This window comes from Neospora caninum, chromosome Ia (genome assembly GCF_000208865.1).
Source record: "Neospora caninum Liverpool complete genome, chromosome Ia".
Taxonomy (NCBI): Eukaryota; Apicomplexa; class Conoidasida; order Eucoccidiorida; family Sarcocystidae; genus Neospora; species Neospora caninum.
In genome coordinates, this window is record NC_018385.1 from 1,445,529 (window position 1) to 1,469,625 (window position 24,097).

General features: G+C 55.3%; 2 protein-coding genes across 2 annotated transcripts; one reads left to right on the forward strand and one right to left on the reverse strand.

The window, feature by feature from the left end:
- Positions 1-193: 193 nt before the first annotated feature.
- On the reverse strand, positions 194-12,920 carry NCLIV_001570 (eukaryotic translation initiation factor 3 subunit G-2, related; the record flags this gene model as incomplete). Its single annotated transcript, XM_003879655.1, has 11 exons — positions 194-4,830; positions 7,171-7,337; positions 9,446-9,456; positions 9,748-9,859; positions 10,237-10,410; positions 10,548-10,606; positions 10,859-10,930; positions 11,260-11,350; positions 11,576-11,706; positions 11,845-11,993; positions 12,911-12,920. The coding sequence occupies 11 exons, from the start codon at positions 12,918-12,920 to the stop codon at positions 194-196; spliced, it is 5,613 nt and encodes a 1,870-aa protein (XP_003879704.1).
- Positions 12,921-15,762: 2,842 nt separating this feature from the next.
- NCLIV_001580 (putative rhomboid-like protease 5) lies at positions 15,763-22,004 on the forward strand (the record flags this gene model as incomplete). Its single annotated transcript, XM_003879656.1, has 10 exons — positions 15,763-16,844; positions 17,423-17,510; positions 17,693-17,942; positions 18,290-18,447; positions 18,570-18,720; positions 19,274-19,332; positions 19,609-19,730; positions 20,133-20,320; positions 20,809-20,924; positions 21,405-22,004. 10 exons carry the CDS (start codon positions 15,763-15,765, stop codon positions 22,002-22,004), a joined length of 2,814 nt encoding a protein of 937 aa, XP_003879705.1.
- Positions 22,005-24,097: the final 2,093 nt, after the last annotated feature.

Sequence of the window (24,097 nt, forward strand, 5' to 3'; positions counted from 1 at the left end):
AAATCCACAAAGGCACATTCACAGAAAAGTGGATACATACGAGTCGCACAAATCGAAATCTATACGGGTGTATGCCTGAACAACCACACCTAAATATGCAGCTCATGCAGATCGTCCTGTGCACAAAAGGATGTGGCGATGTCGCTTTTCGTCCCTCTTCCCTCTTTCGTTCACAGTGTGTTTGCGATCGACACTACTCGCCTATGCGACGATACGCGAAGTGTTCGCAGGTCGCCTTGCTGCACGCAACACTTTTCCGCCCACATTTTTCTTTTCGAGGAGAGTTGCCGCGAAGGTCACGGACAGACGGGTGTCGAAAAAGAGAAGACCCGCTGTCTGTTTTCTGTGCCCGCGTCTTGTCTCTTCCTCGGTCTCCTCTCCCTGCTCCAGTGTGCGCGACGCCTTCGACCAAACGCTTGTTGAGGAGCGCCACCAACTGGTGATGGTTCGCAGCAAGTCCCTCGCGCTCTTCCTCGCACATTTCATCCAATCCATGCTCTCGATAAGACGACAAAACCTCGACACCCAACACCTCTCGTCCACCCCTGCAAATGCGCGCTTTCCGACACATGGCGCGAGGCGTTCCTTCTCTCTCTCCTTTCTCTCCTTTCTCTCTTTCTTTCTCTCTTCCTCTCTCTCTTTCCGTCTCTCGTTCGCTGTCTTTCTTTTCCTGGCGACGTGCTTCGAGCTGTGGTTGGGGTTGACAGTGACACTGTTCGCGGTGGCTTTGGCCAGATCCCGACAGGGAGGACTTTCCGCTGTCGCGTTCTCTTTCCCCTGTTTCTCTTTCTGTCTTTGTCTCCGTGAGGCGCGCGTTCCTGTCTGTCCCTTGCTCCCGGCTTCTTCCTTTCTCTGTTCGACTTTCGCCCTTTTCTTCTGTCAGCTCGTCGATTTCTTCCTCGCATCCTCCCCGCGAATGACGCCGCGACCTGACTCGGCGGTAGGCGCAGCGCTCTCTGTGAGATCGGAGACAGAGTGCACATCCTTCGCTCTCTTCCTCCTTCTCGCCAGGTGGAGAAGACAGTGTTGCCCACCGCGCGACAGCCTTCCCCTTCTCGGTCCTCTCTCCCGCCTCTTCCCCCTCGTCTTCTCCTCGCCAGCGCCACTCAGAGACCCGATTCTCCCCGTGTGACTCCATCCTTCCCGTCGCGGTCTTGAGCATGCCCTTTTCTTCGCCTCGTCCTCTTCCTCGCCTTGCCTGCGGCGCGTTTGCGCCCCGTTCGACTGGAGAGAAAACAAATCCCTCGACGTGCGCCGCCTCCGTCGCGTTTTCCCCGTCACTGTCGTCCACTGACATGGCCGCGGAGACTCGCCCCCCCTCGGCGGGCGCTGCAACGGCGGTCCGTCCCGCCATCTCCGCCTCTTCGCTCGCATGCGGCAACCGCGGCGACAAAACCCAAAGAGGAGGAAGAGAAGGAAGAGGAGGGGAAGATGGAGATGGGAGAGGAGGAAGAGAAGGGGAAGATGGAGACGGGAGCGGAGGATGCGCTGAGGAAACAGACAAAGAAGAAGGGCGACCTGCAGAAGCACGCGGCGCGAGAAGGAGGGGAGAGGCTTCGCAGATAGCAAGACCCGTGAGGGAGAGAACTGGTCGCGTTTCGAGCGGCGGGTGGTTCGGCATCTCCCGTCCCGCCACGGATGCCGGAAGGTCGCGAGACTCTATGGTTTTCAGAACTGCTGATGAAAATGCCAGGCGCTGAAACCCTAAAGCGGATCTCGGCCCATCAGGCAAAACTGCTCCACGAACAAGGCGCGCTGTCTCGCGGTCCCCTTGAAGCGCTTCCTGTTCTCGGAGCGCCGAGACGCTTGCCAACAATGTTCCGCGACTGTCTCCTACAGGCATGCCGTGGAGCCCTCCTGTTTCGGCAGCTTCTTTTTTCCTTTCCATTTTTCTTCTCGATTCCGTTTCTTCTCTCGTTTTCGTTTCTTCTCTCGCTTCCGTTTCTTCTCTCGTTTCCGTTGCTTCTCTCGTTTTCGTTTCCTTTCTCGATTCCGTTTCTTCTCTCGATTCCATTTTTTCTCTCGATTCCGTTTCTTGAGATGACGGGCTTTTCTCGCTTTCTCTGCCTTCTTCGCGGAAGTGGATGCCTAAATCTTTTGTGGTTTCTGGCTGCCGCGCCTCGCTGCTGTCTCTGTCTCTCGCGCTGCCTTCTGTCGGTCGCGTTCCTCTTCCTTTCAGAGGGTCCGAAGAGGCCTGTCGAGCCTCGGAGAACGACGCGCTGACGAAGAACTCGCTTTTTGCTTTTCCCAGCGCGAGGTGTCCTTGTCGCATTCCCTTTCCCCGTGCCCCGACTCGGCTGCCTTCGCGTCGTCGCGCCCTGAGGCAAATCCGCCCTCTCTGTCTCCAGATTCCTCCTTTGTTCTGTGGCATGGAGCGCAGCGCTTCTCGTCCATAAGACCATCTGTCTTTGCTCGCCGATATGCCGACTGTATAGACACGACGCCAGCGATACCTGCGAGCGAGGCTCTCAGGAGAAGGCGGGAGAGCGCCGGCAGGTTGACCTGTCACTTCTGAAGAGTGTGGAGAGGGCTGGGAAAGAGCCACAGGCAACGCATGGAGTGGAGCGCATGCCGACGAGAAGGGAGAAGAACGTGCGCCATCCTTCGAGGTTCTTTCTCTTTCTTCTCGCTCTTCAGCTTCGCGTCCACGATCCCTCTGGGGATTCTCGTCACACCGCCAACTTGTTTCTTCCACAGGATCAACAAGTGGGCTTTTCTGGAGACAGCACGCCCAGCCGAAAGACGCGGCGGCTTCCCGGTCTCCTCCATCCTCTCCCTCTCCTTTTCCATATCTTTCTTCTCCCTTCCCCCTCTCTCCTTTCTCCCCTTTCTCTGCTTCCGTGGCTGTCCCCTTCGAATCCGTTTCCTCCTGTCTCCCCTTGCCTGTCCCATTTCGGCGTGTGTCTTTGCTTTCTTCTCCTTCGGTGACTTCACTCTCTCTGTCTCGGTCTTCTTCTCGGTCCTCCTTCGCCTCTTGTCTGGGGTGTACCGACACCGTAGACTGTTTGTGGCTACACTCGTGCTCGTCACCGCCTCTTTCTCCTCCCGCCGAACGGGAGCCTTCTCCGCACGGCGAGAGCGGGAAGGATGCAGAAGATTTAACGAATTCTGACGCAGAAGGCGACTGGTCCTTCTCCGCGACATTGGGCGAGACAGCGCGCTTTTCGTTTCCTTCTGAAGGTGCGGAGACCAGGCTGAGTTGCCTGGCGGTGGCAAACGTCTCCGACTCGACCGCGCTAACGAATCGACAGAAAGCGAATGACTGCGACTCTGTACAGACACGCAAGGCCGGCGGGAGCCCCGGACGGAGACAGGCGTCGGGCGAAGACGGCAAACCGTGGAGAACGTCGCGGCGTCGCTCCACCCCCGCTTGGTTTTTGTTGAGGCCGAGCGCGTCATCTGCTCTTTTTTCCGGTCCAGAATGCCCGGGAACTGGCGTAGCAAGCTTCTCGTCTTTCGTGCTTTGTTTTTCATTCGAGACCTGCAGAGAAGGAGAAGTCGAGCCGAGAGGAAGACGAAGACTTGTTTCGGAAGGAGGAAGCATTTCCTCGTCTTCTGCGTCAGGTTCCTTCTCCCTTTCTCTGGACTCCGAGGTTGTCTTCCCTGAGCTTTCCGCGTTCTCCTCTTTCTCTTCTCCCTCGCTTTGAAGTGTCCTGGAGCTGTCTCCCTCTTCTCTCTGCTCTCCACGGGTTCGCCCTTTCCCGAGTTCTGCTTCCTCAGAGTTCGTCTCGCCTCGGTGTCCGGCCCTGGCGTCTCTCTTCGCGCTCCCGCCTCGTCCTGCGTCATCTCTCTCTCCCTTTTCTGTCGCGCGCTTCTTACTGGGGCTCTGCATCCGAGAGCGAGCGCGGCGCGCGTCGTACGCGGAGAGGCAGAGTCGAAGGTCGTGTTGAATCTGCGAAGCGTTGGGAACCTCGTCCCGGTTCTGAGGCCGAAGACAACTCAAAGCAGGTTTCTCTGCAGCTCCCAGAGGAGAGCTGCTCGGTTTTCCCCGAGGTGAAGAAAACGGAAAAAACAAAGGAATGCCCTCCACAGCCTTTTGCTCCTCTTTCTTCTCTCGCCCCAAAATCCCTTCCTGCTCGCGGGCATCTGTCTCCTTTCGGGGGTTTCTGTCTCCTGGGAAGAGTGTCCCCTCGGGGCCCGACCGCGCTCCGCCTCGTCTCTCTTGTTCGGTTCGAATCGTGGAGGAAGCGCTAGACTTCCCGGGAAGCGCCGAGGCGGCCTGAGGGGAAGAAAAGAGCGAAGATGAACCGCCTGTGGCCGCTTGAGTCACCAGATCGACTTCCTGTTCGAGTGCTCTGGAATCTCGAGCCTCTCGCCCTTCGTCCTCTCCGGTTCTTCCGCCTTCGTCACCCTCCGTCTTCGCCTGCAAAGGGTCGGCAGCCTCCGAAGCCTCTGTCGTTTTGTTCGCCTCTCGGCTCTTCCAGGGAGAGCTTCCCAGCTTCCCTGCAAGAGACGGGGAAGACGAGAAGGCGAACTTTGTCGGCCGAGCTGGACTCGCAGGCCGGTCACCGGCTGGGCCTGCAGAGACACTCCAGAGGTGCGGCGGCGCTTGTCTTTTCTCGGTTTTTCCTCTGAGGCCGCCAGGAGGGGGGAGGACTGTGGGCGCTGGAACGAGTTGGTCTTCTCGCGAAGGCCTTCTTCGTTTATCCATCTCTCCACGGTTGCTTTTGCCGAGTGGCCACGTCACGTCTTCCTCGCTTTTCGGCACTTCGGCTTCGTTTCGTTCCGCTTCATTGGCAAAGCCGAGAAAAGGCGAGGGCAGCACCTCGTCGCCGTTCACCCGCGAGTTGTGCGCGTTTTGAAGCTTCTCCCACAACGCCACGACCAAGTCTACGAGAGAGTGGGGCAGAAAGCGAGGGAAAGAACGATGGAGAGGGAAAGAACGATGGAGAGGGAAAAAACGATGGAGAGGGACAGAGAGGAGCAGGAGACACGTCGCAAAACATGCAGAAAGGGACAGGCTTAGTCCCGCATCATCTGCCGCTCTCGCGTTTCTTTTCCTTTCGAGAGTCAACTTGTCTCTATCTACCGTTGGGTGTGCGCTCGATGCTGTAGAAAAGGCCTCTTTCGTGCGTTGGGGGGAGCGTGTACGTGTGTGTTTTTCTGCGTGCGAGGGAAAGGCAAGCCTTCGCACTTCCCAGGCATAGAAACCAAACGCTCGTCGGCCGAGACCGTCTCTCTCCCGCTTTAACTGGGGTTGCTTGCTAGTTTCGAATACTTGGCGTTAAGGAGCAGAATCCGTGCCTTCTCTCTAGAACCCACGGGAGAATATCCGCTGTCGCGTGCCTCCCCACACTTTTCCTCTGTGACTGGAGTGAACAGGGGGGTTTCTGCATCCCAGAGCTACTGGGTCTCCGGGCAGTGTCTCCTTCTTCACGTGGCGTGAGCACAGAGGTGACGGCCCTCTCCTTAGCTTAAGTTTATAAACTTCTCTACAAATCTCAGACCGTCTGCGCTCCGTAGTCTGCCTTCTTAATCGCCTGTTCTCCCTTTCTTTCGTCTCCGCCCTCGCGGCCGTTTCGCATGTCCGCCGGTTCCTCTTGCTGCACAGTTTCCGGAGTTTTCCTCTCGAAAAATCCTCAGACGCGAACGGTCAAGGGTGTATCGGCTTTCCATCGTCGTTTTGCGTTGTTTTTGTACCGCGTTCCCCTCGCTTTTTCCGAAAAAGGTGGCTCTCTGTGTCTCATTTTGCGGTTCTCTGCCCAGCGGTGGTCCTGTCTTTCCTAGTCTCAACTTCTTCTCTCGCTTCCTTCTCACTTTCTAGACTCTGGCGATCGCAACTCTGCAGGCACTCGTCGAAGGAGGCTTCGGAAACCACCAGGGCTCTCCTGTCTCTCCGAGGAAGACTCAATCTCCCCTCTTCAGAACTTTCATCCTGCACTGTCTCTTCTGACTCCCGTTCCGCTGATTCTCTTCTTCCTTCGATGCTCTCTTCCCTCAGACAGCACGTAGCCGTCTCCAAGAGGGACAGTTCACACTGCTGTAGCAGAGAGAGAGAACCAGATCGAAAAGAAGAGAAGCAGAGAATAATGGAGAGAGAGAAGAACGCAGAGAGAGCGAGACCGAGAGCGAAACGCAGAGACCGAAAAAAGAGGGCAACCCAGAGAGCTCCAGATCAGAGAACGAAAGGGAGGGTGCCAGAGAGCGGGGAGAGCGACAGGCAGAGACACACAGAGAAATAATTGGAGAGGGGTATCGGAAACAGGAGAACTGGGAAAAGATACTAGTCAGTTTTGACCAGAAGGAAAAACGCGTTACAGCACGCAGTTCTCTCGTACTCTTTGTTGTTCTTCCATCTTGTATGTTCTTGGTTCCTTTCTCCTTCTCTTTCCTTCTCCCTTTCTTGCTCATCTGCCGTTCTTCCTATGCTCTCTTGCTTCCTCTCAACCCACAGGCGGACATTCTCTGTCTCCTTCTCGGCTCGTGGCGGCTTGTTCTCCCTCGCAGCCTGCTGTCCGTCCTCGTGCTTTCTTCTCTCCTTTCCACACAGAGAGCCTCCAGAGGAGAGGAGTGAGACGAAGACAGGGAGGCAGCGGGTCCACAGAGCCAGAAACGGAGAGGCAGTCGATTGAGGAGTGCAGTGACGAGAGAAGTGAACACTAGATGCACCTCCTTAGTCTTGTTTCTTTGTTGGGCTCTCTTCTCTTCGGTCTGTTCCTTTCTTTCTTCTCCAGTGTACAGTTTCCTCCTATTCTTCCCCGTCCTGCCCATGGCCCTTCTTTCAGCAGGGTGTCTCGCCGTTCGCTTCCTCTCTCAGCGTTTTTTGACCAGTCGACCTTCAAGTGCAAAGTCGGACAGGAGCGAAGCCGGCGTTTCGGAGCCGGAAAGACAGAGCGACGCCTCCCGACGGACGAAAACTGAGCAGGTATTTCCCCACGGGCAGAAACCTGGTAACTACAAAGTATCTGGAGAAGACAGCTCCTTTGAAAATACCCAGTCATACGGGGCTGAAACCAGCCCCCAAAGATATACCTTCTGCGAGTCACCCTCGTTGGCACTGGGCGTCTTCGCACCGACAAGCTCTGTACGGGGTGTACGTACACCAGAACAAACCACGGCAAGTTACTGGTCGCCGCCGTTCTTGGCGCGAATTTCGACGGGCGCCGAGAGACGTCAGAGCTTCTCGGACCAGGACAGAGAAGCGAGATAGACAGTGTGTGTGTCTTCTACCTGAATGGCTCTGAAAACGGATCAGGCTGAACGGCGTATTGTGAGCGCCACAAGAGACTGCGGCGTCGGGACGCCGCGGATGGAGCCGGAGGTGTATGTACACCGCAAACAGCGTGAGGAGGATGCCCAACAGCGTGAGGAGGATGCCCACCGTGATTTTTGGGTGACTATAAAAGCGTTGAAAATCGAGAAATGCGCATGCGCGCGAGTAGCCGACTGCGTTGCGATAGAGTTGTCTTGCAAAGTGAGAGGAAGCTAAGTTGCTGCCGCCGTTTGCAGAGGACAACGCGAACGACTTCACAGGACGCGTTGAAGCGGAGGTATCCACAGGGAGGTAAATCCGCATTTTGGAGTCTAAGCAGGGAATCAAGCCGTTTTACGTCCCGCCAAGAGAAGCGCATGCATGCGAGAGACGCTTCTATGTGCTTCTGACAGCAATCGCGCATTTGCGCACTTCGGTCCCAGCGGAGCCCCCCCCCCCTTACTCTCACTTCTCGGCAGCGGCTGGGTGCGCGGGCCGTTGCGAGAGGAAACGGAAAAGCGCCGGATTTCCAAAGCGAGAACACACAGCGAAGGAAGCGCGACTTTTCTTGCCGAAGACTACGTTCTTTCCTGCTTTTCACCTTTGCTGTTGAACACAAAGAGGAAGCCGGTCTCTGCGACAGCGGTCTCGCGGATTTTCCCCGCGCTGGAAAAGATACCCTCCACCGAAGTTGTGTACATTTCACTCGTACACGCAACCGCATTTTTATGCAGAGATATTCATGTCCAGATAAACACATCCATATGTAACGCCAAACATACCTCTCTATAGAGACTGAAAGATAATACATACTGGAACACTTACATAAACCCGTGCATACATATATACACGCATCTGTATACCAGCATGCATACCTCCTTATATAGTTGTAAACAGTAATCTCCTTGTATATGTCTTCAGAACTTTGTAAAAAACGTGTGTTTTTGAGTCGAGCGAAGCGAGTCGCATGGGGACTGGCTGTTGAGTCAAGTCCTGGGAGAGCTGCCGCTTGGTCTTCAATTGGAAACTTGCGTTCTCTTCATGTGGGCGGACGCCCCTATCTTTTTCGAACTCCAGACACTCACATAAAACTGTATCAAATAAAACACATTGTATACTTTCACATATTTACATACATCTGGTCACATGTTTACATCTCTATGCGTATATATATATATAAAACACTACGGACAGGAGGGAATCTGTGGGTATTCGTGTATGATGTTTCCACCAGCGTGCTGATACACTTATAATTCTACATCCACCTCGGCGTTCCCGCAATAGACGCCTGGTGCGCACTGTGTGGGCACAGGCAACTTCCTGTGCTGAATGCTCTGTTATTCGTGTTGCTTCTGTGCTGGAAAGCACCTCTTTCGAAAGACCAGATCTTCTGGCGACCTCAGTCATGTACGTACAGCCGACCAGTTTCCTAAATAGCATCGCGAACGTCCAAGGAGAATGTGAAGCGCGCGAAAACACTTTCTTTGCCTACTCGGGGCTGGTCCTTCAGAAGGGTACGCCTCATGCCCCGAGGTAAACATCTTCACTTTAAGCACAGGGCTGGCGAGACGACCTAGACAGGCATTTTCCTAATTGCAACCCTATCCGTTTAAATACACATGCTTAAATTTGCATCTAAACATGTAGTTGCAGTTGCACACTCCGTTGTGCACAGGGTGTTTTTCCACGAAAGCGTTGCGACCAAAGCGCACCCACAGAGAGAAGTAACAATTTTGAGAGAAAACGAATCAGTGATGACCCACTCTCCGCTTCGACTCTCCCATGGAAGCCTCTCGGCAGCACACATGCCCCGAAATGCTCCCCTTCGCCCAACCCCGCTGTGTGAGGTTCCGAGAGACAGTCCGGTGAAGAGCGACAGGTCGAGTTCTCGAGCCTCCTCTTCCTCCCCCGCCTCCTCGCTTGGTTTTCGGCTTTCACCAGAGCTCTCACCCTGAAGAGAGCACGGCCGCGAAGCGGGAAAAGAACCACAAACCAAACGCGACGGTGGCCATCGCCTTCCTCCGAGCAGTCCAGCGGGTGTATGCATGCCTGTTGAGTCTGTTTCCTCTATCGATCCCTGTTCGAAGGCTTGGCCCACTCGACCTGCGGAACCAAGCGAGAAGAGCAAACATGAAACACGAAAAGCGACGTTCACACAACTCTCGGAAATACGCCGATTTACATCTGGCATCAGTTACATACAGCTATATGCATAGACAGAAGTGGATAGAAACAAATGAAAACATTTCATACCCACATGCACACTGTATGCAACACAATCACATCCGATACCAACAACGACTTCTGCATAAATATACGTCTACATATATATATATATATATACATACCACGGACTGGGCACGAAACAGGCATGTTCCATGCAAATCTACCGCCCTGCATGCACATTCTGCGTATCTCAGCGGGGACCAACAGGGTGCATTGTGAAGCGTTGTGCCTGGTCAGTCGATTGCGACGTGTCCCAAAAAGAATACAGAAGCGTAAGAGACACAGCGGTTTCGGGGAACACTCGAATGCCAGAAAACCTGGGCACTTACGTTGAGGAGCAAGTTGTCGTAGCCGTGACGATTGAGCTGTCGAATTGCACGCACGGCGTCTTCTCTTCGTTGGTAAGTGATGAAGGCGAACCCCTTGCTGCACTTCTTCTCCCTGAAAAGAACACAGAGCAATTAACTTGGGTCCAGTGTAGATACTCCGCGATTTGCTCGCAATCAAGACTACGCAACAAGCAGTGAGGCCTCAGTGCACCAGAAAAACGCCAACCTGAGCGTCTCGTCTCCTTTCCGACAACCTCCACCGACTAGAAAAACATACTCCTACAACATATATATCTCCCCACAGCTGTCCCTCCACATAGGATCTCTCTCTCTCTCTCTATATGTATATATATATATATATACATACATACATTGGTAAGTACATGCATGCAAAGGCTCCTCGTCCACACACACTGCGCGTGTTTTTCTGCCAACCTGTGTCGGCCCCCGCAAGCGCGCGGCAACAAAAAAGTCGCTGCATGCACGTACTTGTGTTTGGCGAGGTAGATGCGATCGATCTTCCCGATTTTCCCGAACAACTCCGTCAGATCCTCGTCCTTCACATCTTCGCTCAAGTTCGTAACGCGGATTGTGCACTCTTCGCGGCGGCGGTTTTCCACATCCTTGAGAGTCTCGCCGTCTCTCCTCGCGCGCGGGATGTACCTGGAAGGCGAAACACGAGAGCATACGCAGTCAGCCCACACCTGAACAAAGGGAAGCGAGGAAGTCGAGAGCAAAAATGTTCGCGGCAGTTTTTGCCACTCGGAGAAAGCGACGGCAAAATAGACTCAGAAACCTACTTGCCAGCGCCGCCTGAGCGCAACCCCGTTTCCTCATCGCCGTCGCCGCCAGCAGCACCCTGCATGCAAAACGCAAACAATGCAGATATATACATACACACATATATATACATACATATACATAAATGTAAATACATCCATACATACCTTACATACCTACGTACATGTAAATACATGACGCAAGCATGTGGTCATGTCTCCCTCTGAAAGCGTTGGGTTTCAAAACCCTACGACGTTTCGGTCTCCTCTTCTCGTTTCCCCCCGTCTCTGGCTGGAGCGCAAAGAGACACGTCTTTGGAAGAGATTCTCACCCCGTCGTCGTCTTCTCTGAGGGCTCGGAATTTCTGGCGCAAGTCGCGCGACGTTTTGGAAGGATTCAAGTCCTGCGCAAAACCAAAACAAAAAGAGAAAAGGATGGAGGCGCGCGCACGGAGAGCCACTGAACACATCAGCAGACCGCGCTCCCCGCAGGCGCGTGCGAACACGTACACACACACACACGTGCATCTGCAGATGTATCTTTCTGTGTGTATATCTACGGCGATATATGCCTAATGCCAACATGCCGATGCCTTCAAATGGCTGCATGAACACGAAGAACGACGTACGGAATCTACACTCTTTATCTATCTGTTTATCTCTCTGCATCAACAGAAACTGGTAAACCGTCGGGTATGTGGCGAGAATCGACGCTGTAAGACGGAGGGCTTACTCCCATGTAGAAATCGTCGTCTTCTTCTTCCTCTTTGAACTTGCGTTGCTTGCTGCTGCGCGGGACTTCGATGACGATTTCTTCGTGAGATCTGAGGAAAAACAAAACACACGCTTCTGCCTGTGAGCGAGCTATAAATACTCTCAATAAAGAATCCCAAGATAGCACCAACAAAGACATACGTATTCTTACCGGTGGATTAGTTAGGATTCTATTAGATTTACATGTACACACAACATTCTATGATTCTGTGTACCCCTCGCCCTGTACCCTTGGCCTGGGAATTGCTTCTCTGTTCGCTTCTCGCGTTCCTTACCGAACGGTCGTCGCCCGCAGGGATGGATCCCCGTCCTCCGCATCGAGACCGAAAGGGACAATGTTCTTCCTCGCGTACACCTCCTTGTTAATGCGCTGGCATTTTCGGATAACTTTAATCCTCTTGGTGACCTGCACAGAACGCGCATGCACACAGCGCACTTGCCTTCTCACCTTCGCACACTTCTTCTCTGTCTCTCTGGTCCTCTCTTTCTCTTCTGCGCCTTCTCCCTCCGTTCTTCTGCCTTCGTCTGCATCCTTTGTTCTCACCTTGAGGGTTTCGCCTCGCAGCGTTTGCGTGTACGTCGTCACGGTCTTGATGCCTTCTTCGTCGGGCTTTGTCTCGAACCCGGTGGCTGTGTTCACCAGGTCGCCGAGCTCGTAGTCATCGTCGAGCTCAAAATCTGCCCATTTGCGTTCTGCGAAAATGCACATTTGGCGAGCATGTTCCCTTGATAAGAGGTGGGCTGAAAAGTCGACACGCGGGAGCACCTAAAAGGCTCTACACGAGCGTGTGTGCACATGTGTAGACAGGGGGTGAACATGCGCCGGGGGGGGGGGGGGGGGCCAACCCCAACCAGGGAAAAGGACCCGAAAAGGAACAAAAAAAAAATTCTGTACCCCGAAAAGGACCCCGGGGGAAACACGGAAACAGCACAAAGCGCCCCAGCGACGCGTGGCCCCAGAGGAAACCCAAAAATGAAAGTGCATTCTGCAACCGACCGACAAGTGACTTCGACCCAGCGACAAAGCGACGTGCCTCCAAAGGGGAAACCTGAATCCAGGTGTGACAAGACCGGTCAAAAAAAAAAGCCCCTTAAAAAAGGCCAAAAACTCCAAAAAACCCCCGGAAAACAAAAACACTGGAAATAAAAATTTGTAAAAAAAAAAAGGGGCAAAAAAAGGGGTGAAACAGGAAAAGGGAATTCTCGAAAGAAAAAAAGAAAAGGAAGAGGAAAGAGACCCGTGGAGCCCCCGGGAAAAGCTCCACAAAGAGCGCAAACTCAAGGCAACCTCCGGGACAACGTAGCAGCGCAGGCAAGAGAGTGCCTCAGAGATTCCAGGGAAAAGGCAGAAAGAGGGAGGAGCGACAGAAAGGAAGAGAGATAAGGAGAAAGTCCCTCTGTGTCACTAAGCTGCGTGTTCGTTTCTGTGTGTTGCGCTTCAAAAACAGAGGCCCCCCCTAGTCTTCTCTCTTCCTCCCGCCGCGCGTTTTGTTCCGCAAATCAACCGCCCTGAAAAGAGCTCAGAAGGGAGCACACAGCCGCAAGGGAATGTGAGGTGTATATGCGGGCAAGAAACCCTCGCCAAAAGGGAAGACCCCGCGGAAACGAACCTGCCGCCATTTTGGAGGAACCTGGCGAAGATCGAGGAAGAAAATCGAAGGCGCTGGCTTGAAGACGACGCACGCGGTTGCTCCGCGTCGAGACCTTGGACGAAAAACTCCTCAGGAGATCGAAGAGGAGAGAAAAGGCGAGAGTTGAGCGGTCGGAGAGACAGAGAAAAAGGACGGGGCGGGCAGGGAGAAGTTTGTGGCAGAAAGGGGAAGGAGCAGCGCGAGAAAAACAACGGTCGGAGCGGCAGACGGAGAGAAGAAGATGAGAAAGGGAAGTTTTCGAAAAAACGGGAAAGTGAGCGTTTTCCCTGCGGGCAGACGAGAGAGAGTCACTGGCAAACACGCCCCCCCACACAGGCAGTCGCGTGCGCGGGCGCGCGTTGGAGCAGAAAAGGACGTAAAAGGAATCTTCCCCCGTCTCTCGGATCGCTTCCGCGGAAGTCGCTTTCCTCCGCCTTGTCCGTTTTCCCAGAAGAAAGCCTGTGCGAGCGTGTCCAGGGGGCTTCCCAGCCGTGCCCAGGGAGAGAGAGAGACGGCCTCTCCCCCCGCTTTTTCTCCCGTCCTCGAGCGCGGCGAAAACAGGACACACGTCTGCAGCCTGGCGAAGGGTGTATGCATGCGCGCGGCTTCCCCCTTGCTCGCCACACAACCTGCGGCGAGGCTTTCTTGCGAGCGCGCCTGGGACACGCGTGTTGCGGCACTTTGCGCAGCGTGAGTGACAGCCAAGCTTTTCTCGAGCGAAGAGAGCGCAAGGAGGAGAGAAAAAGATCACCGTCGCTGTGTTCGAGGAGCCTCGTCTCGAATTCGACGCACGCGGTTTTGTGCACTCTTCCGCGTGTACACCGCCTGTTCTACGCGCAGGATGACCCTTTCTCTCTCCACACGGAATTTACGCTTGGGTCGGGGCCAAAAAAGAGGCCGGTGCTTGGAGAGTCCTTTGACCTCCCCGAGAAATCACGCGTCGTCTTCGGCTTTTTCCTGCAGAGCGCGCGCGCGAGTCGGCGCAGCGTGCGCGCGTTTTGGACTGCGACTCGCCTCGGTGAAAAAGCCTCGGGCGCGTGAAGAAGAGGAAGCAGCGAGAAAACGGCGGCAGGCTGTTCGTCGTGCACTCTCTCCTCTGTCCAAGTATTTGGCGTTGAATTAGTAGAAATATCGAAAGCCCCGGTGTGTTTGAAAAAACAGAGGCCGGGATAGATCTTTAGATTAAGACCAGAGCCCGTCGCGGGTCCTTTTTCACGACCGTCGAGCTTTTTCTTTCGCTAGTAAAGCTCGCCCTTTCACGGGTCAAAGCTGTCGCGCCCTCACCGGAGACCGTCTTGTCCTGTCTCTCGACGCTCTTCGTTGTCCGGTTTCCGCGGGGGACGAAACGCCTCGCTTGAGTGTGCCGCCGCTCTTTTTGTGCGCGTCTCTAGGAAGAAAATCGCGATTCGGCAGCTCTCTTCTCGCTCCTTTTCAAGGGACATAGATGCGAATCCGACAGAGAGAGAGGCACGACTGGGACAATCTCGCCCCTCTGCGACGGCTCCACCGTCGCTTGTCTCGGTTTCGCCGCGACCGCCTCGTTGCTTGCGGTCAATCTCCTCGCGCGTGCAAGGAAAGGTCACTTCCGCTCGTTTCTCTCTTCCATGCGACACATTCCGTCGCGCGAAGACTCTTTTCTCGGCAGGGGTCTCCGCCGACGCGGTGAACTGCAGTCTCAAACTGTCCGTGTGAGTTTGCTGGGACAGGCGCCAGATGATCCAAATTTGCAGAGTGCCCTGCAGAAACGAACGCGAAAGCAACGGACCGCGTTTCGCTTCACCTTAAAACCCCTCTTTTCGACGCTCCTCAAATCCAAAGTGTCTCCACCGGACTCTCTCCGCTGTCAGCAGCGCCGGCGTGCGTCTCCCCTTGACGGCTGCGAGAGAATCGCTCGAGCGATTCCTTTGGACATTTCGAGCGATTCACTCGGGCATTTCGAGTGAGTCTTTTGTGGACATTTCGACAAGCCAGGGGGGCAAAGAGTGGTGAGCGGAAGGAAACGGGGAACCTTTAGACGGAGCGAATGCAGCGGGCAAACTAGACGTTCAAACGTGCTCCGTCTCGTGTCTACTAGGCCGGCTCTCCCGCCGCTCGTGTAGTTGGGGCGGAGAGCGAATGCAGCGGGCAAACTAGACGTTCAAACGTGCTCCGTCTCGTGTCTACTAGGCCGGCTCTCCCGCCGCTCGTGTAGTTGGGGCGGAGAGCGAATGCAGCGGGCAAACTAGACGTTCAAACGTGCTCCGTCTCGTGTCTACTAGGCCGGCTCTCCCGCCGCTCGTGTAGTTGGTTGTGGGCAAGGCGAAGGGTGCGCAGGTGAACGAATCTGTCGGCGGCTTTGTGGAGAGAGTGGCGAGAGTCGCCATGCCGCGCTCGGCGGCGTTCTCTGTGAATAATCGCGACCCACGCATAGGATGTTCGTGCACCAGAGAGTACCGCTCAAGTGTAGAGACCGTTGTCGAGGCCACGAGCGGTTGTGACACGGACACCCCTCGTGAGGAAGGTGGGGATGCGTCGTGTTTTTCTCGAGACTTTCCAAAACATGTGTTTTTCCCAGATTTCCCCGACCTCTGAAACCGATAGACTTAGAAGGTAATTCCCGTCGCTTCCCAAGCGTTTTTCCTCTGATCCGCGTTCACGTTGGGCTTTCCCCTCCGTCGGCTTCTAGGTAAAAGCTGTTTCCTCTTCCTCGCCCCCGTCGCTCTTTTTTTCTCGGTTTCTCCGCGCGCCGGGGGGTCGACCAGCCGCGCGCGTTCGACAACCTAGGCCGGCCTCGGACGTCTGAGTCTCGCCTGGACTTGCAGAAAACGCGCGCCTTTCTTCGAGCCGCTACCATGGCACGAGGCGGCTCCCTTCAAATCCCCTCGACAGGCACCGACGTCGGCGAGGCGTCGTCGCCTGCAGGAGAGGACGCCGTCGAAGCCGGTCGCGTTCGGAATGAAGTGGAGCGTGTGGAGAAACGGATGGTAGCGAGGGAGGCTCAAAAGGAACAGGCGCCTCCGGAAACCAGAGCAGCTCACGTGCTCGCTGCAGACGCAGGGAAACCCTCTCGCATTTCCCAGACTCCTTCCGTGGACTCGAGGGACGCTGGAGCGGAAGTCCCCACCTCGGCGTCGCCGCCTCAGGGGACGTCGTCGCGACCGTCCGAGTCAAACGCGCCGCCCGCTTCTGACTCGCGGCCTCTCCGCAGCTCTGAGGCTGGACCTGCCTGCAGGAGCAGCAGAGGCGCGCATGCGCATCGCCCGGAGGGGGGGAGTCCCGCGGAGAAGCCTTCCGCGGAGCGCAAACGCGAACGACGGGCGCGACAGCGCGTCCCGAGAGGCGCCGCTTGCGAGGAGGCGGATGCGCCTCCCGAATCGTGCATCGTGCAAATGCAGGAACTGAACCCTCGGGAGAGTCACAGTCGGGAAGCGTCCGCTCAAAAGAGCCAGCGGTCGGAAGGCGCCTCGTCTTGCTCGCGTCTCGGAGAACGCAGTGCGGGGCGGCTGGCGGACGCGAGTGGAGGAGACAAAGACGGACCCAAAGACAGACGCAAAGACGGACTGCGGCAAGCGCGTGCGCTGAGCGCGGATTCGACGGCGGTGGAAGATGTTCGCAGTCGCGAGGGCCCTCCAGCGTCTTTTCTCCGCGGGGGAGAAGACAAAGGCGCCGACCGCGGCGCCGAGCCCGAAAGAGAACGGAAACGGAGACGCCTACCCTCTCAAACGGCGAGCTCCGGATCGCCCCCTGACGCGCCAGAAAGTGCAGGAGCAGAAGTGGCCTCGTCCTGGTGTGACAAGTGGAATAAGTTCTACAAGCGCTCGTTCAAGGAGATTTCCCACCCTTTTGCAGAGCGCGGGAGCGTCAACTCCATGTGCGGGACGATGCTGGTGGCCTTCTTAACCAGTGGCGTGCTGCTGTTTGTTTTTTTTCAAGAGTAAGTTAAGACGCCGCCTCGCCCGGAGACGCAGGGAGGGGGACCGCTGTAAGGCGTGAGAGTCACCAAGAAGACCCACGGGTTTCCTGGAGAAAGCGTGTGCCGTCACCTTCATGTGCCTCGAGGGAGAGCGTTGTTCGCTTCTTTGGCACGAGGTGAGGGGCGAAAAAGGATCTCAGGTATGGGCATCCCACACACGGGGGGGGTGCGGGTGTTGTGGCGTGTGCTGCCTTCGCCCGTGCGTCTCTCTTTTCGATTCGAGGAAAAGACACTCGAAAAGGCAGGAAAAAAGTTCCAGGGATTTCCGCCGGCCACGCATGTCACCGGAGCCGCAACAGGGAAGCGAGTGCCGGAGACGTTCACTTGCAAATCCACGTATGGGCTTTTCTCTTTATTGGTGTGAGGGGTGGTGATCTGAATCTTCCGCTGTGTTTCTCGACCGTCACGTGACCAGGGAGAGAGCGCGGGGTGTGCAGCCGCGCGCACGTGTCCAGCTGGTGTTGTCCTCGTGTCTTGCGTCGTGGGTGGGTTCTGACGTGTGCCATGCGAGTCGCCGGTCGATGTGCCGGTTTGCTCAGATTGGTCGTCAACTTCACAACTTTCAACGGAAGATGCATCTCGCCCGTGCTGTACCCGGCGTACGAAGCGCCCCTCGAGGAACGAATGGTGAGAAACCCACCAAGGGGGGAGAGCATGAAGGAGAGGCGGGGATAGAGAAGAAAGCGAAGCCGCGCACCTTTCTTTCCTCGCCACACGCGTTTCTCTTGTCTTCGTTCTTCCTTCTCTCAACGCGCTCGCGGGTGTCTCGTCTCCAAGGCCTTCGCTCCCTGGCTTCTTTGTTTTTTCAGCCCCGAATTGTGAGCTTTGGCTACGGCGCGTGTGAGCACAACTTGGGCATGTCGTTGTACGACCGTCAAGGCCTGCAGCGACAGGACGCGGAGACTGAGAACGACTCTAACGAAGGCGGAGAGTGGTCTCCCGGACCGCTACAGAGGAGGTGCGCATCGGGGACGTGCGCGGGCGACAACGGCTGGCCTCATCATCTCGTCCGCAGAGGCAATTCGCAGTATTTCTCTGCTGCCTTCGACTCGCCGAACCGTGAGAAGAATTACCACGTTTACCCACAGCGTCTGCGCGCTCGCGGGGCTTCGAGGCATCGGCGTCCCCCCGCGGACGACTTCATACCTGGAAGGCGAGAGAGGCGAGTTCGGCCTCAGCGGGAAGCCGGCTGAGGGCGAGGAGAAACCGCTGAAGAGAAGGAGAAGCGGAAAGCGTCGTGAGAAAGCAAAAGGGCCAAGACGAGACAGTGCTTGGTGTTGCGCGAGGGCGACGCCGCAGACCGCAGGTGTAAAGCGTGGGTTTTCTGCTCGAGAGATGAGGAAAGCTCGGGGTTTCAGCCGGTCGCTTTTCGGTCGCGTGTGCTCTGTCGCGCGGTGTGTATGCAGCGCGCATTTTCGGGGCTGCCGGCGGCTTAGACACGAACAAGATTCGCAACTACGGCGAAGTCTTCCGCGTTTTCTGGGCAATGAATCTCCACGGCGGACGGCTCCACCTCGCCAACAATATCGCGTGTCAGCTGCACGCCTTCTGGATCCTCGAACCTGTAGGTTTTTGCTCTCGACTCGAGAAGCCTCTTCACTTCAAGCCGGCTCTCGTCCACCCACCTGCAGCTTCTCTCTCCAGTATACCCTCTCCGCGTCTGGTTGGAATTTCTGTTCTGTTCAGTGTTGGGGCTTCTTCCGCACGCTGCTTCTCTGGCTGGTCGGCGGCGTCACGGGGAACCTCTTCAGCGCTGTCGTCGATCCGTGCACCGTGACCATAGGCTCCTCAGGGGCTTTCTTCGGGATGCTCGGCGCGCTCATTCCCTTCTCTATCGGTGAGTGCTTCGACTCCGGCAACGTTGAGGCTCGCACCTTGCGTCGCGTGTTCCCCTGCTTCGTGTTGTCTCTCGCTGGAGCGTGCGGGGACGGTTTTGCTTGCGTGAGACACCGCGTGGCGCCGAGTGTGAGGCAGCTGCTGCCGACTCCACCGATCTCTCACGCGCTCCGAGCGCGGCCGACGCCCCCAGGCACAGGAAGAAGGCCGGGGAAAGTCCACGTTTCAAAAAACGCGGGGAATCTTGCCGACGCCTCTGCCCTGGCGCCAGCCTGACGCGCGTGGAGATGCGCGGCGTGTGGCCTTCCTGAATGGAAAGGAAACGCGTGCTTTTCGCGAGCGCATGCAACACCGCGCCTCGGCCGAAGGGCCGAGAGGGAGCGGAAGCCCGAGAGAGGGTCGTCCAACGGAGGGAAGGACGGAGCGATACCGCGAAAGGCAGCGTGAGAAAAAAGGGGGAAAAGACGAGAAAGTGGAGAACAGCGAAAACAATCCACACACGCCCGTGTGTTGTGTGCTGCAACCTCCCTCTCGTCTTTCGGCTGTCTCTACAGAATACTGGGACCACATTACCAGCCCCGCCTGGTTTCTCTTCTGCGTCGCAATCCTCGTGGTGAGCCATGACCCCGAACGTTTGTTCCTCGCGGATTCCGCGCGTCAGGGTTGAGCAGGCGTGTTTGTGGCGCGCGTGGGATATGCTTTGTCCTCTCTCTGCCTTCTCTTTTTTGCATGCGCTTGCCGTCTTTCCTTTGGTCGTTTGGAGCCTCGCCCCGGCTGTCCCTCTCGCGCGACGCCCCCTTCCTTTCTCTCCCTTCGCGTTTGCTTCCTCTCATGTGCCTCTCCTTGTCCGGACGTGCGTTTTCCCCTGTTCACGCGCGTTTGGCGACAGACGGTGGCCCAGCTCGGCAGTATGATCGGCCTGGGAGGCATTGACAACAATGCCCATCTTGGCGGGCTCCTTGGCGGTCTACTCTTTGGCCTCGCCACCATCCGCTCCGTGCATGCTTTCCGGTAGGAGCGAACTCTGTATACACCTGGGACGCCTGCCTTTCGAGCAGAATCGCCGACTGCCTTTTCCAGCGATGGCCTCGTGACCTGACGTTTCCCCAGGGTGTCCTCCCCACATCCGCGTGAACGCGAGGCTTCTCTCCAATTCAGATAAATAACATGCGCTTAGGCACATCCGTATGTACGGCTATCGACTTCCTCTAGCTGTCTAAATAGGTCCTCTATATACTCTATATATCGAGAGAGATATCTATCTGTGCATATCTCGTTCCATGTATCTGCGTATATGCCGATATACATACATATGTATGTATATATATATATATGTATGTGTACGTGTACAGATATACCTACAGGTGTATCTCTCAGTATGTCGCCATATTCCTTTTGTTTCTTGATTCGTAGACCTACGTGTCTCTACTTGGACCGGTTAGGCCCTTGTGACGCTTTCGAATTTTCTTACCCCTTTGCATGCACCGCCGGTTTCACCAGGTGGCAAGGCGTGACCGAGCGCATGGCGTCGTCCTGTCTCTTCGGGTGGATGTTTCCCGCCGAGAAAAGGAGTATTCTTCAGGAGGCAAATCGGCAAAGATGTACGGTGAAAAAGAGAATGGAAACGACTCAACGAGCCCGCGTAAAATGGCCGTTTCTTCCCCTCATCGATATGTGCTGATGCATTTAGCTTTACTCGTAATACATTGCCATCCCCGCACCTCTACCTTACCGCTGCGTTCTGAATACAGTACGCATATACATGCATATGCATGCATATATGCATGCATATATGTCTGCATATCTCTGTTCATCTGTAGGTTCCTGAATATGTGTCAGTGTCACTACATGGAAGTGTGATCTCTGGCGATAGATATCTAGGTCTTCCTATCGGTATCCATATACACGCGTATGTAGGTTTATCTACGTGCACATACATGTATTTACGTCCGGATATATATACGGGTACAGAGGTACATGCGCATATTTCTGTTCGTCGGAACATTCACATCTGCACAGGAGAGTGTGTCGACACTCTTCGTCGTAAGACCTGATGCCGTCGTGTCCTTTGTCGTTTGCATGCATGCAGTGCTGCGAGACAAGAGACAACGGGAGTTGGGACAAACTCGGTTTCCGAAAATGACCTGGAAGTTTCGTGGCCATGAGGGAGAATGGGGCGTCCGCCTCGCCGCGACTGTCGGGCTGGTGAGCTGTCAAGGAATGCAAGGAAAAACGGTCGCCTGAGACCGATGTTCCGGCCGGCTGAGCGAAGCGAAGAGCTGTGGAAGGATCTCAAAGTGTCGTGTGCAGATATATGTCTTGATTCCTCTACATCTCTGTCGAGGCTGGATTCAGGTGGACTTGTATCCGTCTCTGTGAAAACCCTATCTGTATCTGTTTCGACGTATCTATTTGTAGGCAGTTAGATGTATGTGTATATATGCATATACATACCTAGATATGCATTTACACATCGATACATATATATATATATATATATATATATATACATCAATATGATATATATGTGTATGTATGTATATATATATATATATATGTATATGTATATGTATATGTATATATATGTATCTATATATGTATATCTATATGTATATGTGAGCCGGTGGAAAGATGGATGTATTTCGGGTTTGCTTTCTATCTGCATCATGTGTGTGTGGCCTGTAGGTTTCGCTGTGGGTGGTTTTGTGGCTGTATTTGTTGGTCCCCGCGTACTACGAGTCGTTGACGACGCCTCCGGGGAACTTCTCCTTTTCCGGCTATTCCGGCTGTCACTGCTGCCGGGTTCAGCCCTTTCCAGGAGACGAGCAGGCTCTGCCCAAGTACCACACTGTTCGCGTCAACAAGGGTGTGTTCTGGTGTTTTTCGTCTGCGGAAGCGGCGAACGTGATGTGTGGCCGGAAATCCTTTTTGAAGCCACGCGAGAGTGCCTCGCCCGGCGGCGGGTCAGACGCGAACGGGGGACAACTCGAGATCCCCGAACTGCTTCCCGATCAAGGCAGGCGGCGCGGAGACGTGGAGATTGCCGGCGAGCAGGATCTCACGAGTCGCCTGGACCGGCTGATCCGCTCTGTGAAAAATATCTATCGCAGGTTTTCGCGCAAGGCGCCGGAGAGTGCGTCGCCTCCCGCCGACAGTGCGTCGCCTCCCGCCGACAGTGCGTCGCCTCCCGCCGACAGTGCGTCGCCTCCCGCCGACAGTGCGTCGCCTGGCGAAAAGTTCGGAGAGACTCCTCGACTCGGAGACGCGGCGGAGACGCGAGCTTAGAACGTTGTTTTGTGTTGGGATTCATGCGCACTCGAGAGCTGCGACGAGGGAAGAAAGACTTTCCTGCGGGCAGTTTCCAGTGGAATTTTGACGATGCATGTGCTCCACCGGGCGACTTTGCGAGGGGGGAACCGGTGAGAGCTCGTAGAAAAGATTTCTCCTCTCGCAGGTGTCTCTGCTCGAGTGCTGATAGATCGGAGAGGGGGACCCTAGATTTTTGTCGGTTTTGTTCTGCCTGGGCCTCCCCTATCATGAGTTTCGTGTCGCAGAGAGAGAAGTTCAGGTGCTGGCGCGCTTGCTGCCTTCTCGCCTTGGAAGATCAAAGGCGAGGGCGAATTGTGTCGAAAACATCGGGCTACGCTTCACGGGCTTCCCCCGATTGTTCGGTTTTGTACGGCGCACTGAAGAGGCGAGACTTCAGGGGGAAGGTCGTCCCCGATGGGGTGTGCATGCAGGCCTGCTGCTCCAGGAAAGTCGTCTCTTGACGGGTGGGTACAGAGTTTTTTTTCCGTCTTGTGCATGCGCCGGGACGGAAGGGCCGGTCGCCTTTGTGTCGCTTGGGGTGTTAATCCTCGACTCTCTCTTGTAGGTTGCCCCGAACTGCGGAGACAAACGCTTTGTCAAAACAGCACATTTACAGCTGTCGCTTCTGTTCAGCTGACCCGAACATAAGTCTCTTAGGAAAGGTGCCCACCTCTCTCGGGCGACTTTTTTCGTGCAGAAAAAACCGCCAACTGAACGCGTCGCCCAGGACACACGCGCAACACTTGCAAGCGGGGCGAAACGGAAGAGAGAGAGAAAAAGCGGGGGAAACGGAAGAGAGAGAGAAAAAGCGGGGGGAACGGAAGAGAGAGAGAAAAAGCGGGGTGAAAACGGCAGAGAGAGAAAGGGGGGGAACGGAATAGAGAAAGAAAGGGGGGGGAACGGAATAGAGAAGGAAAGGGGGGGAACGGAAGAGAGAGAGAAAAAGCGGGGGGAACGGAAGAGAGAGAGAAAAAGCGGGGGGAACGGAAGAGAGAGAGAAAAAGCGGGGGGAACGGAAGAGAGAGAGAAAAAGCGGGGGGAACGGAAGAGAGAGAGAAAAAGCGGGGGGAACGGAAGAGAGAGAGAAAAAGCGGGGTGAACGGAAGAGAGAGAGGAAGGCGCAGAAGAAGCGGCACGTGTAGACACAGCTAAACAGGATAAAAGGCGACAGGGAGAGCGATAGGGAGGACACAGGAGGCAGCAAGAGTCGTAGAGAGACAGGAAGTGAGGAAAAGGAGGGCGCGCTGAACGGCGGCAAAGGCGCCCGCAAAGCATGAGCACAGCCTGAGAGAAAAGTTCCCCAACACGCTTCCTGGAACGCTAGCTCGCTGTACTCTGGGGATATCTCTGTCTCGCCCCTAGGCGGACGCAAAAGCTCAAATACAAGGCAGGAATATATCAGGTGGGCTGTCTCTTTCCTTGTTTCGTGAGGGGAAGGCTGCCGGAGAGTCTTTCTGCGACACCGCAAAGAACGGCGCAGGTGGAGCGACGTGCACCCACTGGCACGCGAGGATGATCTTTGCAGAAAGAGAAGACAGAAGCGCAGGCGGGAAGACGCTGTTCCCAAACGAGGGGCCTCAGCCCAGTCGTTGTGCGCCACAGAGAACAACCCCTGCCTCCCGCTTTCCTGACGGTTACGCGGTTGAAAAGCACAGTCACAGGGACGGCGTCCGCTGAGGCCTTGCAGCATCGCAAACTCCCAATTTTCGAATCCGCGACAAAACGCCGCTCGCGAGTCCACACTTAAAAAGCATCCACCGACACGCTTCACATTGCTCCATATATATATATATATATATACACGACGCCAAGGAGAGAAACAGGTCAACAGAGAGAAAAAGTGCATTTTGAGGGCCCTTCAAACAAGCTGCGATTGCCGAGGGACACATGGATTGACAGATCCCCCTCGGCTTGGATCGGATATCGCAGTGCACTGCTCACTCCCAAATATATATATATATATATATATATATATATATGGTATGTTTATGTAGGTGCGTCCACGTGGTTGGTTGAGGTGCGAGAAGAGTTTTGGGAGCCCTGCGTTTGATTGTCTTTTTTACGGAAAC